Below are 13,583 nucleotides of genomic sequence, written 5' to 3'. Positions count from 1 at the left end.
CTACTACAGCAAGAAAATTAAACCAAGTATGTATACAACAATAAATTGAAGATATGGACTGCCTAATCTGTACCGTTTCGAAATATTTGCGAACCAATGGGCATCTTAAACAATAAACGTAATACGCCATCTGTTGGAATTCAGCCTGAAGTGTTTGACTTATTGTAGGTTGGCGTTACATCACGATAGAATTTAGGAAGGGAAAATTGTGTTATTTTCAAACATCCGGGGGATGAGTGGAGTGTGATATAATGGTGGCAAATAACGAGGGAGAAGCACAGTTTCTTCATTGAAACTAAGGAATTACAGCATCGGGTTTTTAGATGAAAATGAAAATTCCAGTGATATGATTAGGTGAAAATAGGGTCCGCTGATTCACACAGAAATTATTTTATTTAAATTCCAGACCCATGCGTAACACCTCACTTCAGAGACCGCCTACGTTTGAACACAAATTGTACCAATGTACGTTTGATTTACTTTTGACTTGAACAAAAAATATATTTCAAAATATTTCCTACCCTTTACATTAGATACACCAATATATGCAGAATAAAATATGATTTAGATTTTTGACAAAAGAGTATTTAGGTTTCATGCAACCATTAAAGATGCCACCAAAGTGCCTGTGTTTTCAGAGTATCCAAAAACTGAATGAAACAAATGGGGTTAATTCGAAATTTGAAATAACTGTTGTACATTTCATATTACTAATAAATATTGAATATTATTAGCCGGCAAATTATATATATATATATATATATATATATATATATATATATATATATATATATATATATATATATATATATATATATATATATATATATAATGGGCATTTGCTATCAGTGGTGCGTATACGTTTGGAATACAAAAGCCGGCGTTCGCCATATAATAGAATTCGTAAAAGCGAGGTTCGCTATACGTGCAACTTGGAACAACTGTATGTTTTGTTTATGTCACTACAACACCCTACTTTAGAAGCTTATAGGAGTGAAAAGATGCACGTATATCAGTTTGGAAATGGCATCATCAATTAAATCAAAACAAGGAGTGCACATATACGCATCAGTATAGTGAGTATCAGTATAGTGGGCATCAGTATAGTGATTATCAATATAGTGGGCATCAGTATAGTGAGTATCAGTATAGTGGGCATCAGTATAGTGGGTATCAGTATAGTGGGCATCAGTATAGTGATTATCAATATAGTGGGCATCAGTATAGTGAGTATCAGTATAGTGGGCATCAGTATAGTGAGTATCATTATAGTGGGCATCAGTATAGTGGGTATCAGTATAGTGGGCATCAGTATAGTGAGTATCAGTATAGTGGGCATCAGTATAGTGAGTATCAGTATAGTGGGCATCAGTATAGTGATTATCAATATAGTGGGCATCAGTATAGTGATTATCAATATAGTGGGCATCAGTATAGTGAGTATCAGTATAGTGGGCATCAGTATAGTGGGCATCAGTATAGTGATTATCAATATAGTGGGCATCAGTATAGTGAGTATCAGTATAGTGGGCATCAACATAGTGGGTATCAGTATAGTGGGCATCAGTATAGTGGGCATCATTATAGTGGGTACAAAAGGAAACAAAAACAGTTTGATATTCAAAACAAACAATGGTCTGTAAAACGTGTATTCGCATGAGTACTACTCGCATGTTAATCAGACTGTTTCATATTTCTTTCTTTTTTCAATAAACTATAAATTTGAAATTAAGAAGTCAGGGGAAGCCTCGTAACGCCGTTTTTTATGTGTCATTGAATCATTTCGAAATACGTATACGCTCATGCATTTCCGCTTTAAAGATATGGAATACCCGTCTGTATCAGCTCTTACGCTGTTATACATGTCAAATGTTTGGCTCTTACTATACCATGTCAAAGATATGACACACCCGCCCTGTTATGCTGCAATACATGTCTTCTGTATAGAACAATAATTTTAAATTATCTGCATAGCGAAATGAAACATATCGAAGGGAAAGGAAGATGGGGGCAAATAAGTTATGAACAACCGCAACTTGAAGTCAAAAAGCGTATTCAAAGCCAAAAAGCGAATTCAAAGTCAGCCAGTGCTCTTCATGTCGCTCAAATACTTCTTCCAAATTTAAATAATTAACAAACAAGAACTAATTCCTAATTATGAAATTTTCATACAGGCATGTGTAGTCACAAGTGCCTCAGAAAGCTGCCATCTATCGCAATGTCTCAGTACACTTCGTTGCCTTATGGCCCACCTCAAATAGTTTTATGAAATACTTCTTATCAGTCCACATTACTGGCATTAATAATAATAATAATAATAATAATAATAATAATAATAATAACAATAATTATACGTTATTGATTTTCCGCACTATTTCGTTTCCTGCTATAGAATTCTCTATTAAAGTATATACGGAAGCATGTTTACCTTGTGATTAGGTTACTATAGGGGGGTATTTTCACCTGTAACGCGTGCAAGCAACAGCATAGGCTTTTAACCAGGATTTCCACATACAATTTGCATATTTGCATATTATTTTACATGACAATTTCGTGATAAATACGGCCAGCTGTTAAGTTTTAAATGAAATTTTATCGGGATTGGAATGGAGAAGGTTGCACAATTACTAGATTTTAGGATCATCAAGGGATTTCCAATATAACACATGGGTGGGCGATCCAAAGCTATTCATTGCGGTATTTCCACCAATGTTAGCAAACGGATAAATTACCTTGATTCATTCTATTTTTGTGTGCAGAATATTTTCGCTTAATGAAAAAATTTTATTAGAATTTAAAAGCCAATCTCGGGAGACTGATAGGCGAAGGATTGGAATATTGTTATCTGAGACAATGATTAAATTCCATTTTCATCTATGATGTCTAATACAGTTGGGGGGTGGGGTGGGGTGGGGGTGATTTTCAAGGTATTCACACATTTACAGAACTGTATGAATCCTGATTTATACGTGTATTTGTGCATGTGTATATGTGCAGTGATGCGCAATGCAAGACGATGAGTACCCCATACCTCGTACAAGAAATATAGAAGAAACAACATTTGGCACTTGCTTCTAGCTGCCATGTGGCATGCAGCTAAAAACGTTAACAAAAGGAGTGTGCTTACGTTTAGGGCACGATCCTCTTTTACCTGGCTTCTTGTCCTTCTTCTCCCCCTTGCGTTTAGGTGCCTTCTTGTCAACTGATCGTTTTATTACAGTATCCAGCTGCAGTATACAAGTAAAACAGGTTTGAGCATAACCGTTGAGATCACTATTCTGGATGTAGATAGATATATAGGTAGGTAGGTAGGTTGATAGATAAATTGTTTCCTCGGTTCTAATGGAATCGTTAACACATTATTGTCCATGTCATTTCTTGGTAAAGGGAATCAAGTGATTTTTGCAATAACACATTGAGGTAGCTGACGCGGGTTGGCATGAGCCGGTATAAAAAGAACGACCTTTAAATTGAATTGGGATACCGCAAAACAATCAGCTGAACTACCAGGGCTACTGATAGACACATATGCAAGGTAGAGTGTATATTGGATACATAATATTTCAGCCTATGTGTCTAGTGCTTGAATGTAAATTTATGTGAAGTTCAATCTATAAAAACTAGATTATTATTATTATTATTATTATTTATTTATTTATTTATTTATTTATTTATTTATTTATTTATTTGTTGTTTGGAGGTTATTCTTTAAAATCACTTAACTGCGTAAAACAGTGCAAAGTTTTGAAAAGTATTACAAACTATAGCTTAAACGCATATTATACTTTGTTGTTTGGAGGTTATTTCTTGGAAATCACTTAACTGCGTAAAATAATGCCAAGTTTTGAATAGGATTATAAACTATAGCTTGAACGCATGTACCGAATTTGAATAGCATTATAAAATATTGGTTAAAACGTGTCCAGTACTTGAATAGCATTATAAACTATAGCTTAAACGTGTCACATATTTGAATAGCATTATAAACTATAGCTTAAACGTGTCCCGTATTTGAATAGCATTATAAACTATAGCTTAAACGTGTCCCGTATTTGAATAGCATTATAAAGTATAGCTTAAACGTGTTCCGTATTTGAATAGTATTATAAACTATAGCTTAAAAGTGTTCCGTATTTGAATAGAATTGTAAAATATAACTTAATCATGTACCGAATTTGAATAGGTTTATAAATTATAGCTTAAACGTGTTCCGTATTTGAATAGCATTATAAATTATAGCTTAAGCGTGTTCCGTATTTGAATAGTATTATAAACTATAACTTAAAAGTGTCATGTATTTGAATAGCATTATAAACTATAGCTTAAACGTATTCGGTATTTAAATAGCATTATAAACTATAGCTTAAACGTATTCCGTATTTGAATAACATTATAAACTATAGCTTGGACGTGTCATGAATTTGAATAGCATTATAAACTATAGCTTAAAAGTGTTCCGTTTTTGAATAACATTATAAACTATAGCTTAAACGTGTCAAGTATTTAAAAAGGATTATAAAATATAGCTTAAACGTGTCCCATATTTGAATAGCGTATTAAATTACAACTTAAACGTGTCCAGTATTTACATTGTTTATAAACTATAGCTTAAATTTGTCCCGTATTTGAACAGAATTATAAACTATAGCTTAAACGTGTCCCATATTTGTATAGCATTATAAACTATAGCTGAAACTTGTCTGTATTAGTCATAACTTTCATTCCGATAGATTGATTATTGAAATAATATAATCATTAGAAAAAATTAGGTATATAAATTCTATGATTACTAAGTTCTGAAGCTATAGTTGTCTATTTTTTTCCCTTTGTTGCTGTTGAGAATATTCCTCCCACAGCAATGATCATGCTACAAGGAAACAAAGCCACTATTCATCCCTTCTAATAGATCTACAATTCTTTACTTTTAGAATGGAGGTATCGAAGCCACTATTTATGTACTTATCTTGCATGCGCAGATTGTGATTAGCATTTCCGTAATAAAATGCTTCATTTATTTGTAAAGCTTTAACCAAGTCAAGGCTTTGCGTTATAATGGGTATTGTCCCAGAGCACACCGTACATCTTAAAGAGGAGAAAATTTAAATAAACATACATTAATATTATTAAAATATTAAAAATTAAAACCTTGTGCCTCCGAATTTATATGCCTGATTTTATACGCTCATGAATAACTAATTTGAGCGGCGTGGCCATGCGTTGACATGTCTTTTTCTTCAGTTCTGTGCAAGGTTTCATTCATTGCTTACTCAAAAAAGTAACGCTCGTGTTAGACTTTATTTTAATGTTTACACAAGTTAGAATATGGCCTAAAAATATCTAAAGTTACCTCCCTTCAAAAGTCCGTTTCTTTGTTACAGATGGGAAGGCCCCCAGAATCAATAAAATATCATAGACTTATATGAAGCTAAGGCAACTTTCTGTACACATCTGCTCAGCAACACTACATTTTATCCTTTTAAAATTTGCATTGTATTACATAGGTGGCCCATGTTTTCTAAATTTAGTAGCAGTATAATGTAGGTACAGTGACTCGTGCAATCCATTGTTCCTCTCGCATAAAACATACTCTCGTAGATGGATTACATTTGCGGTTACATGATTAAAATTAAATATGAACCTTGACACATTTTCCTTACTACTTTCACTTTCTTTTCCAATAAATGCACTGTATACATCGTGAGCGTATCTAAAATATTTGCGCAGTTTTTCGTGCGTGAATAACACACTTATGTGACTGAAGTGGGCTGCTGTTCATTACAGAAAATGGGCCTCATAACGAATGAGGAGGGTTCTTTGAAGTGTAGGCCATGTCTCTCTCCATCATCATCTCTGTGCTGTTGTAAATCAAGTCACGCTGCACTTAAGTTTTATATTCCCTTCTGATTGGTTACTATATGACCTCGTTGAGAAATGCAAGCACATTAAAGCGATAATTCATAAAACCCTGAGAAAAAAAACAACAAAACAACAGACTACAATATGTTTTTTTTCCGAGAAACAAAATCCCCCTCTCTCTCTCTCTCCCCTAAAGGGCGAGAGGAAATGAGGAGCAGGCGCCCCCCCCCCCCCAAACCATCAAACCAAAAATGAGTTCATAGCAGCCGGAACGAATCCTAGAGTAAGCTTTCTCTACAATTATCAGATGCATCGTCTAATTCTGTTCTGCAATCTTTTAAAATTCATGACCATTTGTTGACACACATACGTGTAACAAGATACAGTAATTACGTTATTTATAGTCGTCTTTCATCGAGGACAGGGTTTGTTATAAATATCTGACCAGTACACAAACTGTGTTACACCACCCATATGATGCGATGAAAAGTAAGACATACAAATCCTATGATTTTATATTGTTCCATATATGTATAATGAAAGCCATCTGTTACGTTATGTCCATTGCGTACGGTACACAGTTAGTCTTTCCTTTCTAGGGATGCTTTGCATATTTCTGTCTCTATTTGGAACTGATGAACTGATTCTAAATTTAAAGTAAATCAGCCGTAGGTTGCAGAAAAAGCAAAATACGCCCATTCAATCATTCAAGTTTGATTTTTCAAAAGTCTACAGGTAAAAGTTTTAACCGATGAATTCAATTCTATTTCACAAAATGTCTATAGGTAACACCTTTACTTGAGGAATTCAATTTCCTTTTGTGTGTGTCTCTCTCTCTCTCTCTCTCTCTCTCTCTCTCTCTCTCTCTCTCTCTCTATATATATATATATATATATATATATATATATATATATATATATATATATATATATATATATATATATATATGGGGGGGGTTCTCGTCTTACATAGGCTATTTCCTTTTATATGTTTTCCTTTTATTGTATTATCTTAGGAGATTGTTCTTGCAGAACAGATTTGAGTTCTAACGGAATCACACATGATAATTATGTAAATGCCACATTAATGTCTTGACATATTTAATCTAAAGGGGACTTCAAACAAAAAGTTATAATAAGTTTCCCCTATCTTGGAAATGATTTTCTAATTTGCATACCAGTATCAATTTTAAAACCAACGTGTGATACACATAAATCCAGCGCAGAGAAATAAACATGTCGGTGTTTTTGATATCAGGTAAATTCAAAGGAAGACAAATTATTAAATATATGATTAGCTTGATCATCCAAATTCTAATCCAGGATTAAGATTTTGCCAACTTGCTATTTTTAATCAGCTACCCATGGCATTTTCCTACTTCCTATACGATGTTAAATCTAGACCTCCATTGCCTCCCTCGCATCTTAGGCGAAGGTTTGCAACTTACTTTACGATCGTTCTACGACTGTTTGTCTCGTCACGTTGACCTGTTTTCGAGGTTATGCTGTACGAATACTTCAAATTAATATATTCTTATTTTAAAGAAACAGAAACCGGAAAAGCAATTTAAAAGCGAAATGAAAAATAAGATAAAGTCAATGCGTGCTTGCTAGACTTTGATTTATGCATTAAATTTCAAGGTTTCAAAGTGAGAGGGCGGCACCGATATACAGCTCAAGATATCAATTTACGCACGAGAAGGTGGAATGTGTGATAATTGTATTAATTGGGAGATGGAACATTATTTGGTGGAAAGTTGTCGAAATCCTATAAGAATGTGGTAAAGAGTTTTCGAAGTGCCAAATATGGACATAGCGTAAGTGAGACAAACTGTCAGTTTGGTCTAACATCTCCACCGAAGAAGACTGGCTCGAGATTTAAACTGTCTTGAAACTAGAAGATGGCATTGGAGTGACTAAAACATGGATAAACATTCAAACTGGATTGGAACAATAGCTGTCCGGAAGTGAAAATGGCTCATCAGGATAACCACCTGTTTAATATTCCTAAAAATATAACCCGTGATAACACCAGTTTAATATTCCTACAAATATATTTCTTGAACACACCTGTTGAATATTCCTAAAAAAAATAAGCGCTTGGAAGGCCCTTTTTAATATTCTTAAAACATACAACCCTTGAAGACAGCTGTTTTTCTGTGTATATGCATGACGTTCTTTCTTGGAAAGGAATACATATGACCAATTTGCAAAATGATTTCCATGACAGAGAAACAGTGTCTAACAGATGTTGTCATATTTTATATTACATAAAATGGTTAGCTATAGACTTGATCGAATTCGTGTTCTCTATTTACCGATTTCTTAGTTCTTTCTTCAAAGGACGTGTTGTCCAGGCTTGAAACAGAAATTTTAGCTGCTTAAGTAGACAAAAGTGCAAGAACATTTGTGGTCTTCTTAGAGTAAACTCACCGTCTTCAAATGAAACACTCATTTTCACAGAATGCATAAGAAAATACATTCAAGATTCGTGTGCATCTGCCTTTGTACTAAAAACGAATGCATTATACCCATGATAACATTAATGCATGGAACTATCCCAGGTCACTCATTGAGCATTTCAGCAGATGTTATTTACATAGAACAATGTCGTATTGAAGAATTTAGGTTCGTATACCTTGTTTTTTTTGTTAATTTATTTTATTGGTGGTACATGAAACTAATTACGTCATATGTGCATCTTCAAAGAAATTAACAGATCGAAAAGCTTATTTACAAAATAAATACCTTTGCAGCACTGGAGTCCTGCAATGGTGCCTCGTATCCATACTCCGGCAAATCGACGGAAGGTTCTTCCTGGAAACTAGACGGACTATTAACAGTAACTTTCGTCTGTGCATCAGTATGAATGTCAGAGATATTTATTAGCTTGAAGTACAGATGTGCTGTAAATACACACATCACTATGGAAACAAAGCATGCCATGCAACTGACAGCCGTAAGGAATATGTTCACGCGCTTCACAGCCAACAGTTCGGCACGGCTGTCTTTGCAGCAGTTTGAGTATGTTTGAGCCATCGTTACCAGCCTTGGTCCTTGAAGGCAACTCTTGCAACAATAGTTCAGTGCAAAACTAGATGGGATACAGGATTTGGCCAAATTCCCCCCGTGGTTCGATTGTCCAGAATGACGATGGAGCCCTACCAGACTATCACGCTTGTGGTGACGTCTGGAGCTGCCCCAGGATAGATGTTTGCCGCACGGTGAGACCTGAGTACTGTTTACAAACAATACACACCTCGTACTATACCTTTATCTACCTATACACCTCATTAACGCGAGATTCTCGTGAACAAGGGGAACTGGCGATTTCTTAGAAAAAAAATATTTCCCTTAGCCCGTGAAAGTTCTAATTTGAGCATTTGATAGTGCAGCGTTTGATTTCGTTCCATTTAGTTGTATTCCTTACATAGAAAATTATTATACGTCAATCTAAAACAGGTTTCAACATTGATAGACAGACAAGGAAGTATCGCTGTTTAGATAACCTTTCCAAAAATCGGTATATGAACCCATGTGATACAGGTTCGTGGAAAAGGTCTATGTATTCCAATAGTAAAACACGAATATACTCTCATTTAAATATACTTATGATTACTTAATACAATTAATTACATTTTCCCACAAGATTTGTCCCCCTTGATTTCTGTTTATGTCGGGCTTCTCTTAAATTTATCGCAAAATAGCGTGTGTAAAAACAGCAAGTCCTTTTTTTCATTCCTCATTATCAAGGAATTTCACAATGAAATCATTGTTTCTTTCATTTGGTGTTATCAAGGAATTTCACGCTCAAATCTTGTTTCTTTCATTCGACATTATCAATAAATTTCATGCTAAAATATTTTTGCTTTCATTCGACATCAGTGAATATCATGGTGAAATTATTTTCATAACTCGAGCCCTATTCATAACACTGCTGGGTATTTTATCTTCTACGTGACAAATATGACGCGGTTCAAGGTCACTGTCATGCAGTTAAAGGTCACTGCCACTCGGTTAAAGGTCACTACCACGTAGTTAAAGGTCACTACCAAGCAAATGTTGAGCCTTAATTTGTACAACGGCAAATCAAGGAACTTTTTCTTGGAATGTTGAGGTAGTACGTCGAAAAAGAGATAATGATTAAAACACAATTGCTAGTTCTCTTAAAATGAATCAATACACGTCATATGCACTGCAAAATATGGAATAATGCATTTAAAAAGTTTGTTTAAAAATAGACTAAAGAATTGTGGGGCTATAAAAATGTAGGTTTCAAACAATCTTCCGTTCTGTCTATAAAGCATATAGTTATTCGAATAAGCACATCTTACATCGTAAGTATTGGTGTTAATATACTTATTTATACTTTGGTTTAATTGTGACAGGTTACTATTTTTTCCTGTCTTCAGAAATATACAAGTTTTCGTTTTCATTAAAAAACATACAGGATGCGTGGACAATCACAATTTTGTCGAGGCCTTCCGAATCCAAACAAAGAATAACATGGTCATGCATATCTATGATTTCAATCGTACGTTCTTTGTATAATGTTTAGCGTATTTCATTGGTACATTCCTTTGTATAACGATTAGTGTGTTTCAGTGATACATTCCCTTGTATAACGATTAGCGTATTTCAGTGATACATTCCCATGTAAAATGAGCAGTAATTTCAATGGTATATTCCACTGATAATGAGTAATTTATTTCAGTGGAACATTTCTTTGTCCCTCCCTGAAGATTATTGACCTTTGCCACGCCCGCCTCTTGAAACAAGTACTGAAAGCATTTGCATGGTATCAGAGCTGAATCCAAAGTGGTTATCTGTACCGTTCTGCAATTTTGGATAGTCTCCCCCTTTTGGGGCTATTATTGGCTGCCTCATATTCCTGTGTCATACTGGGTTCTCGAATACAGCATGCAAGTGTTTTGTTTATTTTGTGAGCCTCTTTCCTTTGCATCTGAAGGAAATACGGATATTGTAGAACAATGGATTTATAATACAGTTTTATTTGGGTTCCAAGAAAATTGTTACCATTTTAGGATTTTGACCCAATCCAATGTAGAAATAATCATGTTATTAAAACGTATTAGGGTTATCAATAATGCCAGTTTGGCCCCAATATCCCATGCTATATTAATACACGGACTAGAAACAAGTATTATTTAGAATAGCGTAGGTGCTTCTAAGGTAACCGAAAACAAGTCTAAAGGTCTAGTAATCCAAACTTTATAAGTATATATTTATAATTTGCAGTCTATTTAGCAGTATTGACCATAATATCAATATGAATATATAATTATAACTTGGAGTCTACGAGAAAGGAGATTTCATTATTAATTGGTCCTACTTGAACTAGGATGAAAATTATACATGTGTGATGTGATGATTAAAATAAACATGTCTCTGTATGCAGGTGGTATTTTGGTTTTGAATCGGACAAGTATAAGAAATGTTATCCAGACAGTTCATCCTGACCACATATCATACAAAGCATCATATTCACGAACTTGACAACGACATATGATTGCATGTCATCTGATTACATGTCATCTGTTTATGTGTCATCTGACTACATCGTCATCTGATTGCATGTCATCTATTTACATGTCATCTGATTGCATGTCATCTGTTAACATGTCATTTGATTTTATGTCATATGTTTACATGTCATATCATCTGTTTACGTGTCATCTGTTTACATGTCATTTGATTACATGTCATATGTTTACATATCATGTCATCTGTTTATGTCATCTGATTACATGTCATATGTTTACATATCATGTCATCTGTTTATATGTCATCTGATTACATGTCATATGTTTGCATGTCATATTATCTGTTTACGTGTCATCTGTTTACGTGTCATCTGTTTACATGTCATCTGATTGCATGTCATCTGTTTACATGTCATCTGATTGCATGTCATCTGTTTGCATGTCGTTTGATTTTATGTTATCTGTTTACATGTCACCTGATTACATTCATATGTTTACATGTCATGTCATCTATTTATGTGTCATCTGTTTACATGTCATCTGATTGCATGTCATCTGATTACATGTCATCTGTTTACATGTCATCTGATTGCATGTCTTCTGATTACATATCATATGTTTACATGTAATGTCTTCTGTTTACATGTCCTCTGTTTACATGTCGTATGTTTACATGTCATCTGACTGCATGTCATATGATTATATGTCATATGTTTACATGTCATGTCATTTGTTTTCACGTCATCGGTTTACGTGTCATCTGTTTTCATGTAATTCTTATTCGCTCTTCCGTAAAATAAAAATTATTCAGACCAAATATTTATTCGTATAGAGAGACTCCATTACGGTGCTTTTAAACGTATCCATAAATTGAGAAAAGTAACAAGTTTGCATAGCTCACGGAGATTTCCAAGAAGACAATACTATAATGAATAAAACCGAATGGAAGTTTTCCACTCATTTGTAATTAGGATCAACATCAGCAAAATTTTGTATTGCGATGATCGGTGAAAATGTGCCTACATGCTATTGGTTAGTTTTTGGAAACAACAAGCATTCTGACCAAGGTATCATGCAAATCAAACCACGCAAGAGAACTCACGCAAACTATTCATGAATATAACGAATATCTTTCTGATAATATATTTCAAGTTCTTGGTCAGTAAAGAAATTGATTAATATTCGTCAGACATATACCGAGAATCAATCTATCTCAAAAGATACGTTGTCAATTCTAAACAATGATGAGTGTTCTTTGGAAAAGGAACGTTATCAATTATACACAATAATCATTGTTATTTGGAAAAGGAATATTTTCATGTCTACCCAATGGTTGTTGTTTTCGGGTCTTCAAAGTCATAGTTTGCACAGACTACGAAATGCACGAAAACTGATACCCCACAATGAAATGCGCCAAAAACTGATACCCCACTATGAAATACACGAAATCTGAATCTCCACTACGAAATACACGAAAACTGATACCCCACTACGAAATACACGAAATCTGAATCTCCACTATGAAATACACGAAATCTGAATCTCCACTACGAAACACATGAAAACTGATACCCCACTACGAAATACACGAAATCTGAATCTGCACTACGAAATACACGAAAACTGATTCTCCAGAAGAAATATCGGAGTCAAAATGTTTGAGGCTTCTTTAAACACCATAGTCTTTGTAGATTTTTTAGAGGCGGCTGTACTGTAAATCACTGTCTGTCTTGCTCATATCCTTACAACCAATATACTGTACATTACTGTCTATCTTGCTTCTGTCCTTACAACCAATATACTGTACATCACTCTCTGTCTTGCTACTTACAGCCAATATACTGTACATCACTGTCTTGCTACTGTCCTTACAACCAACCTACTGTCCATTACTGTCTGTCTTGCTACTGCCCTTACAACCAATATACTGTACATCACTGTCTATCTTGCTACTGTCCTTACAGCCAATATGCTCCACATCACTGTCTGTTTTGATACTGTCCTTACAACCAATATACTGTACATCACTATGTCTTGCTACTGTCCTTACAAACCAACATACTGTACATTAATGTCTGTCTTGCTACTGTCCTTACAACCAATACACTGTACATCACTGTCAGTCTTGCTACTGTCCTTACAAACAATATACTGTACATCACTGTCAGTCTTGTTACTGTCTTTACAACCAACATACTGTACATTACTGTCTGTCTTGCTACTA

At 34.5% G+C, this 13,583-nt stretch overlaps 1 protein-coding gene across 9 annotated transcripts in view; it reads right to left on the bottom strand.

Moving 5' to 3' along the window:
- LOC149798700 (uncharacterized) overlaps nucleotides 1-9,285 on the bottom strand; it is a 25,044-nt gene extending 15,759 nt beyond the window's left edge. For 2 of the 9 annotated variants that reach the window (XM_089957543.1, XM_089957546.1), the window contains exons 1-2: nucleotides 8,604-9,281; nucleotides 3,128-3,227 (exon numbers count right to left, since the gene is read on the bottom strand). In XM_089957543.1, the coding sequence (XP_089813669.1) occupies nucleotides 3,128-3,227; nucleotides 8,604-8,894 (391 nt within the window). In that variant the 5' untranslated portion in view covers nucleotides 8,895-9,281. Of the gene's footprint in view, nucleotides 1-3,127; nucleotides 3,228-8,603 lie in introns of all 9 variants that reach the window. The other 7 variants (XM_089957548.1, XM_089957542.1, XM_089957545.1 and 4 more) reach the window with 7 other exon arrangements.
- Nucleotides 9,286-13,583: the final 4,298 nt, after the last annotated feature.

This window comes from Sinohyriopsis cumingii, chromosome 5 (genome assembly GCF_028554795.1).
Source record: "Sinohyriopsis cumingii isolate HCF-2022 chromosome 5, ASM2855479v2, whole genome shotgun sequence".
NCBI lineage: Eukaryota > Metazoa > Mollusca > Bivalvia > Unionida > Unionidae > Sinohyriopsis > Sinohyriopsis cumingii.
This window is presented reverse-complemented; position numbering and strand designations above follow the sequence as displayed.